This window comes from Buceros rhinoceros, unplaced genomic scaffold (assembly GCF_000710305.1).
Source record: "Buceros rhinoceros silvestris isolate BGI_N320 unplaced genomic scaffold, ASM71030v1 scaffold15301, whole genome shotgun sequence".
Taxonomy (NCBI): domain Eukaryota; kingdom Metazoa; phylum Chordata; class Aves; order Bucerotiformes; family Bucerotidae; genus Buceros; species Buceros rhinoceros.
In genome coordinates, this window is record NW_010396148.1 from 46,677 (window position 1) to 55,993 (window position 9,317).

General features: G+C 50.1%; 1 protein-coding gene across 1 annotated transcript in view; it reads left to right on the forward strand.

Moving 5' to 3' along the window:
- Positions 1–9,317, forward strand: part of CRB2 (crumbs family member 2) — a gene marked incomplete at its 3' end in the record, with an annotated part of 32,297 nt that overhangs the window by 22,067 nt on the left and 913 nt on the right. The window contains exons 7-12 of the mRNA XM_010145822.1: positions 1,439–2,386; positions 3,198–3,754; positions 4,600–4,765; positions 5,564–6,431; positions 8,027–8,143; positions 8,599–8,725. Coding sequence (XP_010144124.1) covers positions 1,439–2,386; positions 3,198–3,754; positions 4,600–4,765; positions 5,564–6,431; positions 8,027–8,143; positions 8,599–8,725 — 2,783 coding nt within the window. The remainder of the gene's footprint in view (positions 1–1,438; positions 2,387–3,197; positions 3,755–4,599; positions 4,766–5,563; positions 6,432–8,026; positions 8,144–8,598; positions 8,726–9,317) is intronic.

Here is a 9,317-nt window from a genome sequence, read left to right on the forward strand (position 1 = left end):
AGAGAGCTGTATCTGAGAGGATGTTGCCTACAGAACAGCTCTAGCGTAGCTGGAAGATGCAGATTTACCAGAGCCTTCCCTTTCTCTTTCAGTGCTTCTCAGAGCTCCATACATGTTATGTCCCTGCACTGACACAAACTGACGTTCTGGAGCTGGAAGCTGGTGCTGAGTCTTCGCCCATCTGCAGAGATAGCGCTGGTAACAGCAGCTGAACACTGGTTAGACAGGAAGGTACTGGCGTTTGGGCAGGACTGCCTGTGAGCGGATGGCTGGGCTTGAGGGGGGACAAGCCTTCATCCCATGTATTGCTGTGCCTTTGCTACGTTGTTTTTTTATCACTCATGGAGTCCAGCTCCAGTGCTGCTAATGCCCCATCTCCCCTCATCTCTTCCCCTCAGGCAACTCTCTAATCTCTCTGACATGCACGTTCTGTTTAGTGGCTTTTCTTTACAAATGTCTGTTGTGTTTTGATTCCCCTCCTTTGTGTGTGAATTCCTTCTTTTTCTTTCTGCTGTCCTGGTTGTGCTGGCTGGATTCGGTGTGTAATGCTATTAGATTGGGATAATCCCTGCTCGGTTTATCTGTGTGACTGTCTCTGAAGATTAGGGAAAAGCAACTTTACAGGCTAGATAAAGTGAACTGGTTCGGAAGGGCTCTTCTGTCAGTCTGGAGATGCTCAGGAAAATGACAGCAGATTTTCATTAACCAGATTTGAGTGTAATGTCTTGTAATTTGCTTGAGCCCTGTTGGGATCTGTGTGCCTCGGAGACAGACGAGCTGCAGAGCTGTACTTTTTACCCGGTTTTGCTTCTGCAGGACTGGACAGAACAGGAATCAGCTTAGTGCACGTATGGCAGAGTGCCTGTGGAGCACGTTTTGCTTGTTCTTCAGAAATGAACTGAGATTTGTGAGTGTTTTCAACTGGAGGGTCATCTGGGAATTTGAATTTTCTTAACTGAGCTTTCCAGTAACTTCCCATTTTAATGCTGTCTGCAACACTGGTGCCTGGAACACGCTCCAGTCAGTTCTGTAGACTTGAGTTTCAAAGTACAAATCTATTATGAAAAAAGCATCAAATCCTTGTCTGTGCTGTTTTGTCCCTTTATTATCCTCTGCACGTTGATTGCCTGTGGTGTCTGAGGTGTCTGGGAGAGGACAGTAGTCGTTGGGTGGTGTAGGGTGCTCTATAAATAGCACCTTAGCAGCATCTGGGAGGACAGCACTGAAGTGTTTTTCTTGTTTCTAGGTTGGTGTCGCCACTCTGTAGCGAGCGTGGGGCTTCTTGCCAGCAGCTCTTAGTCTTTTGGTGGTTTCCTGAAAAGAATGGCTCAGAGAGCGGCAGTGCTGGGAGGGGTGGTCTGTGCCTGGCAAAGGCTCGCTCTGGGGAAGGGAGTCGCAGTCCCCTGCAGTGAGATCCCCTTTCTAAATCTCTTTCCAGGTGTGGAATGTGCTGTTAACATCAATGAGTGTGAGGAGGGGCCCTGCAAGAATGGAGCTGTCTGTGAGGATGGCATTGCTGACTATACCTGCCACTGTGCCCCTAGCCAGGATGGCATTGTATGGGGAGGGAAGAACTGCTCTGTCAAGCTCACTGGGTGCCAGACACACAACTGCCAAAATGAGGCCTTGTGCATCCCAACCTACCAAGCTGAGAGCCATGGGCACCTGTGCCAGTGCCAGCCTGGTTTCTATGATGCCACATGCTCAACACCAACAACATTTTCCTTTGCTTCCAGAGGGTATCTCCTCATTGAGCTTCCCATGAACAGTCAGAGCGGGAGGGACGTATCAGGAGAGCCGCTTGCCAGCGTGTCCCTCCGGTTCCGAACCACCCTGCCCAGCGCTATCCTTTTTTACCGAGGCCATGAAGATGAATACTTGTTCCTGGAGCTCTTTGATGGCATTCTGCATGCAGGACTGAAGAAGGAGGATGTTGGGTACACACTGCTCCTGGAAGGGCTGAGAGTTGACGACAGCCAGTGGCATCACGTTGAAGTGGTTTTGCAGAGCACGGTGCAGCTAAAGCTCTGGCATGACTCTTGTGATGCAGGTGTCTGCCTGCAGAGCTCCCCTGTCGCTCATGGCACTGCTTTCGTCCCGCATGCCTTCCTGAACTTGTACGTTGGAGGTGCTGACGATCCAATGGCCAACAACACGCTGAGCCAGCAAGGGTTTGTTGGCTGCCTGGAGGACTTTCAGGTCGATGCTGAAGCTGTGCTCCCAGGGGATCTGCTGCTGGGTGAGTCCTCCCCAGTGCAGCAGGGCTGTAACCGGACGGAGTGGTGCCTCTCTCAGCCTTGCTTTCACGGAGGGCTCTGTGTGGACCTTTGGGCAACCTTCAGGTGCGACTGTCCTAGGCCTTACGGAGGCCCAGCTTGCACATATGGTAAGTGTGACATGATTTATATCTGCCAGCTCCTCTGTCAGACGGCGCTTCAGAGACACTGAAAGCATTGATACTAAAGCATTGATGCCAGTTCTGGAAGCAGTCTTTTCTGTTTGACCAGTGAGAAAACTAAAGCAAAGCACTCTGCAAATACAATTCTCCTTGACCCTTCTTCTGTCACTTGCTCCTGCAGGAATGATGGTCAGTCTTGTGGAGCAGATACTATTCCTTGTTGAGCCAGAGGCCCTGACCCTTCTTTGTATCAGTCTGCGGGAGGACAGGGAAGTTGGTTTACTGTGAATAGTTGATCTTGAGCTTCTGAGGATGAATAGGAGTGAATTGCTTTATAGATAAAACACAAAGTTTAAAGGAAGCTCTTTGACAATTCTGAGTTAAAATCATACCCATTTGCAAAGCAAATATTGTTCCAATATTCTGTTTCACTCCTGAGCACTAAGCATGGCAAGTACAAATTTATTCTGCTGTTACCAAATCCAGGAATTTTAAAATCCGTTTTGTAGCTTAAAAGCCCTTGAGTGGATCTGCCAGGGGAAGGACTCTGCTAGATGTGTATTTCCCCCTTCTGCTGCTTGGGTGCTTGAATTTCATGCACTCCGGAGAAAGCAGAGACACAGTCATTTGCTTTTAATTTCAGAGGCCTGCATGGGGAGGGAGCGTAATTGTCCTGATGCATGTTGCAGATGTTGGGCAGAAAGGTCTTGCCCCATTCATAAGGACTTGCTGCTTAGAGCATCCCTGTGCCAACTGCATTCCCTCTGTCTCACTGAGCTCACGTGTGTTTCTTTTCCAGAGCGCCCAGCAGCAACTTTTGGCCTAGAGAATTCCACCAGCTTTGCCTCCTTCACCCTTTCTGACAGCCTTGGTGAAAACTTCAACATCTCCTTTTTCATTCGTAGTCGGAAACCGAACGGTTTGCTCCTGCAAATCGGCAATGAGACTCACCCCTGCCTCACCATGTACTTGAAGGATGGTGAGCTGAAGATAGAGATGGTATCTACAGATACCGTGACGTTTCCAGGAAATTTAGTTGATGGGGAAAGATATTTGGTAGCTCTGTCTTTCCAAGGAGGAATTGTTGGTGCTCACCAATCAGACACATACCTGGAGCTAGGACAGCTCGTAACGACACCTCTTTTAGCTGGTTATGAAGTGTACGTTGGTGGACATCCCAACCCAGACAGTGCCGATGTGTGGGGAGGCTATTTTAAAGGCTGTCTGCAAGACATCCAGCTGAACAGCCACCAAATCCAGTTTTTCCAGGTGGAGAACTACAGTCTGCCGCAGGAACTCAACGGGACTCAGAGTGGCAGTCTTGTGAATGGCTGCATCTCTGATGACACCTGCAAGGTATGATGTCTCTTGGTTGTCTCTGCGTGTGTGCAGTTTGTTGTAGTTCTGTGGTTACAGAACAGTTTGACTGTTGCTGATGCTGGGAAGTTGAGAAGGTTTGTGAGGATTGAAGGGGACGTGGCCCCATACGCTCCTACTTCACTCAATACAACACATCTAATTTAAGGCCCAGGTTTTCTGTAGCTCCCCAGTAATTATTGTAGCTTGTAGAACTTGGGCAGCCCTGCTCTTGTGCTGCCCACCTCTGCTTTGCCAGCCCACGTGCTTCGCAGACTCCACCCTCTAACCAGTAACCTTCCCAGTTCCTCCCTTCGTCCTGTTTCAATTGCACAATAGCCTCTTACCCCAGAAATCCATGACTTCAGCAACAGCAGCTCAAGGAACTGCCTCTGTGGTGCCTTTATCTGTCTCTCCTTTACACCAGACACGGAGATGGGGAGGCCATACTATATTCCCCAGTTTTGCCCTTCTTGAAGATCATGGTGCTGTAAGGTATTGTCACACCTCTGGTATTAGGTGTGTCCTAGTGACAGAACTTTGTGAGGTTTTCAGGAGCACTGCAGCTTCTTTGAACTGTTTGTCACCATTGTTTTTGTGCTTTGTTCTTTTCCAAATTGGTGGAGCTCTGCCTGGGGAGTTGCAGACAGGGAGAGGCAGGGTCTAGGAATTTCTTGTACAGAGACCCTTGTGCTTCCTTCGCTGCACATTCACTGTGTTCATTACCCTTCTTTCTTGAGTCAAGCTCTGCCTGTACTCATCTTGGTCACGTTTCCTTCTACCAGATCCTCTTAGATCCAAAGGTGAATTATACTGCTCCTAAACTGCGCTGTTTTGTTTTTCAGTCCGAACCATGTCAGAGCGGTGGCAGATGCATTGTCACTTGGAATGATTTCCATTGCAGCTGCCCAGAAAATTTCACCGGGAAATTCTGTGAAGAGAGAATCTGGTGTGAAAGCAACCCATGTCCTGAAGTCACCACCTGTATCGATGTTCTAGCAGGATATGTGTGTAAGTACGTTCCCTGCTTTACATGTTGGGACTCTCCGTCTCTAAGCAGTGTTCCTAGTTCGTACTGTTGCAATAAACATAAACACACGCCACAGACAGGAGAGGAAATGCTGCCCAGGGACATGCTCCTGCAGGCAGCATGAGCTCCATGGATTTACCGCCAGGCTGTGACACAGCAAACATGGTACTCAAAGGTGTTTTCTTCTGTTATTTTGGCTTGCCCACTTTTGTGGACCGATTGCCTACCTTATCGTTGCAGCTCAAGGACCATCCTGCTCCCTGTAAGTTCAGCCATTTCTAGAGTCTCAGGTTAGTTCACTAAGCAGGACCCACTGAAGTACTGCAGGGGGTGTTGCAGTTTCCCCCTGACAGAACGATGGAGAATGAAGAAAACCAGTTGGCTAATGATGCTCTGATGTGGAGGGAATGTTGTCTGGTGGCTAGAAAGTGTCCCGGGACTCAGGGTGTTGGGCTCTTCCCAGCTTTGCTGCTGACTGCCTCAGCAGCTTTGGATGATAACTTATGTTCTAGTCTTTCTCGCAGTAAAAGGGGAGTAGTTACACTTTTGTGAGACTGATGAGTAAAAGTTGCTGCATCAGAGCTGGATGCTGTTCTCAGAGGTGCAGCTGTAAACAGGAAGAGCTTTAAGGCTGCCAGCAGGTAGGCCTGTAATCCTCCTCACACTAAGCTTCCATGATTCCTAGGGGCAAGAACCTGCCAGGAGTTTACCATTGGCTGGCCTCAAACATGACACCAATTGTCTTTCAAATCCCTTATGCTCTATTCCTTTATTTATAGGTCTGGCTAATGCAACATTTAACAGTTATGCTGCCATTGAATTTACCACCAATGCGTCAGTGACTAGAACCCTGAGCAGCCTCCACGTGGATTTCAGAACCAGGGACGAAGATGCTGTTTTGCTTCGAGCCGTGGCAGAAGTGGATTCCCTCCAGATAGCCATCAGGAACTCCTCCCTGCTTGTTGACATCAGGAGTGGGAACAGCATCGAAGGTGTCAGCTTTCTGAGTCAGACACCCGTCACGGATGGTGCCTGGCACACCCTCTTGGTGTCCATGGAAGAGCCATCTGCACTTTCTTCCAGATGGCTGGTTCGTTTGGATGGGTCTGTCAATGTGACTCTGCAGGGCGATGCTGGGAACCTGGACTTCCTAAAGAACAATGCAGCCATTGTCCTAGCTGAAAACTTCACTGGCTGCCTTGGAGAAGTGAAGATAGGGGGGATCTACCTGCCATTCACTACCCACCTGTCGTACCCCCAGCCGGAACAGTTCCAGCAGACCAGCAGAAGGACCATCCAGCTGGGCTGCTCTGGGGCTGATGTTTGCGCCTCCAGCCCTTGCCTCAATGCTGGCACCTGCGAGGACTTGTTCAATTCCTTCAGCTGTGCCTGCGGTGCTGGCTGGGGAGGGCTGCTATGTGGGGACAACATCGACGACTGCCAGTCAAGCCCCTGTGTTCATGGGGACTGTGTGGATGCAGTAGCAGATTTTCAGTGTGAATGCTTCCGGGGATTCATTGGGAAGAGGTGTGACATCAACGTCGATGACTGTGTGCGGCACCAGTGCCGAAATGGAGCCACCTGCATTGACGGGGTTTATGGCTACTCCTGCAAGTGCCCTCCTCAGTATTCGGGACCTCGTTGTGAGTAAGTGCCCTGTCTGGTTTGATGCAGGGGTCAGAGGAGCCCCCACATAAACTGGATTTTTACAAAAGGGACACTTCGGGAATATTTTCATTGCAAGTATCTGGTGGGTAAAACACCCGAATTCTGCTGTGAATTGGAAGGTGCTGTCCAGGTCCACATCCTCACCGAAAGGTGCTCAGCTCATAAGCTCCCTTACCCAGGGAGGGTAAGGCTCCCTCCTTTCTGTGTGGGTTATCCCCATGCCACTTTGCAGAGCTGTCTGCATTGCAAGCACTGTAGCCTGTGCTCGCTTCCCTCTTCATTCCCCAAGAAATCCATCTTCTCCGGGCTTTGACTCCCTTCGGGCATATTCCTGTATTGACTTAAACCAAAACAGAGCAAATGAAAAACCTGCTGGCCTGCTGAAGTGAAGGAGCCTCCCAGCCCCGGAGGGTGGAGCAGGCTGTGTCCTAACAGTTCGGGAGCACTGAAGGTCCCAGAGGATGGGCAGAGTGCAGGAGAGGGACAGTCTTATCTTTGCTGAGGATGCTGGGTTAGATACACCTTTGTGGCTGGGTGTACAGATTACCTGTAGTGGGAGTTAGTTCCTCACGGTGGTGGTTTGGGTACTAGCGGTACACAGCCGGCTGGCAAGCGATGCTCAGCCTGCCCATGGGCAGAGAGCTGCCGGTGCCAATGAAGCTGCTACCTCAGCAAAACCAAGCCATGCCTTGACAAATAGTTTCTTATAATATTAAAGATACGTACACACTCCTAGACTGATTAACAGCGTTCCTCCCAGCAAGGTTTTGTGACATTGGTCCTGAGACTAAGGGCATTGTTTCCATGTTTTGGTTAAAGAAATGTGTATTTGAGTATCCCGCTCCTTATCCTTCTCCTTACTCGGACAAAAACGTTTCTTTACCCATCCCCGCACGGCCTGTACCGCTCAGCAGTGCACATCCTGTGATCCCACCATGCAGCTCACATAAAATCTGGTGAGAAGTTGGTACAGCGACAGGAAGAGGGCTGGTTTTTTTTAATAAGGTCTGTATTTAGAGCATTTGTATTAGTCTGGAAAAAGTCCAGCATGTTTTAGTCACAAAGGTACGTCTCCTATTGGTAAAGGAAGTGGGAATCACTGGTACTCAGACTTTCACCTGCTTGTGCCTGTTCAAACTGAACACTGAGATAAATACTTGGGTGGCTGAGCTTTGGTTATCCCAGCTACCCAGGTGGAGCTTCCTGTTGTTACTTCATTCTGGCGCAGACAGTTGCCTGGTAGGTGCGTTCTCCTCTGTGTGGCCCGGTGCTGGTGCGGTTCCGTGTTCCAGCAGTATCCTGCCTCTGTATTTTCATCAGCAAGAACAGGCAACTCTGAGACAAGGCCCAGCACTGACACAGCTCCTGCGTATTCTCTGGGCATGCTCCAAGTCATACGCTGATATTACGGATGATTTCTGTGCCTATTTCCTTCTCCACTTGGGTCAAACTCCTGCCTAGAAACACCATTGACTGTGCTTACGGCCCTCGCCAGCCCAGTCTCCGCTGAGCCCAGGTACACTTTGACCTTCCCCAGCAGTGCTTGCTCTAAAGACTGTCTCTCGCTTTCCCAGATGGCCCTTCCCACCCGAGCAATGCGGGAAGAACTTCACCTGCCTCAACGGTGGCAAGTGCGTCAGCGAGAGCTGGGGAGCCAACTGCACGTGCAAGCCGGGCTTCACAGGAAGGAAGTAAGTGCTCTTTGTCGGGGGCCTGCAAAGCCGCCAGTGCCAGTTCCTGTATCAGTGGGGTAGCTGAGCTGGTCCAAATGCTTCGTCCTTTTGCCGTTCAAACCGCTCCAGGGCTGTACAGTAGCTGCTACTTTTTGAAGAGGCACCTTGCTGTGATCTGCTGGCAATACCAATCTCGGCAGCGTGAACTGCTCCCACCTAGTTCTGTGCCTCCAGAGAATTTGTGAGCTGTGCTGCAGTCCCTTCCTGGCCTCAGCCACACAGAAATGACCAAGGAGGCTTAGTTTGAACAAGTAAAAATTTCATGTGGTTGGACCCTGAAGAACACACTAAAAAAGATGCAGCAGGAACTTTTCACATAAACGAGGCTTTTGTAGGCTGTATGGTCTGTGTTCCATGGCACAAGGACAGATGTGAGAAACTTCATCGAACTGTAATATACTTTTCCTTTCCAGTTGTCAAATTAACATAAACAAGTGTGATCCGAACCCTTGCCAGAACGGGGGCACGTGTCAGGACTCCGACAACAAGTACGAGTGCTTGTGCAGTGCCAGCTACACGGGAGAGCGCTGCGACGTTAACGTAAGCACTTCCCTTTGCCAGGGGGAGCTCCTGTCTGTCCTTCCAGCCTGCGCGGGCGAGAGGCGGCATGGGTGGGCTGAGCATTGCCTGTGGGTGCTGGTGGGGCTGCTCTGTGCTGCACAGCCCCCCGCCTGGGTCCTGGCTGAAGCACAGGGAGTGCAGTCAGGGGATCGGCTGCTTCCAAAGAAACCCGAGGTGGGAAATTATTTTTTCTTTGTGGTGCTGTTGAACGTTAATCTCCAGCACGTAAACAACTGCAGCGAATACTGGTCAGTAGCTGTGCGGGCTGCCCTGTGCCTTTTAGGGCTGTCTGCAACTTTCCTTAGACCCTACGACTCCTTGGACAAGAATGAAAGCGCTGCAGTTGGGCTTGTAGAAAGGAGATAGTATCAGTATCTCCTCCCCAGTTTCCTGGAGCGTGGAATTTGAGCTGGCATTTTATCTTGGATAAGCTAGTGACAGAGCACCTTCCCCCTCCGGAGCTCATCGGGGTAGAAATGCATGTGGCTGGAGAAGGGAAGTCAGGCTAAGAGTGGTTCAGGTACAAGTGAAAAAGAAGGATCCTTTATCTGCTGAGGCTGCGTCTGACCCG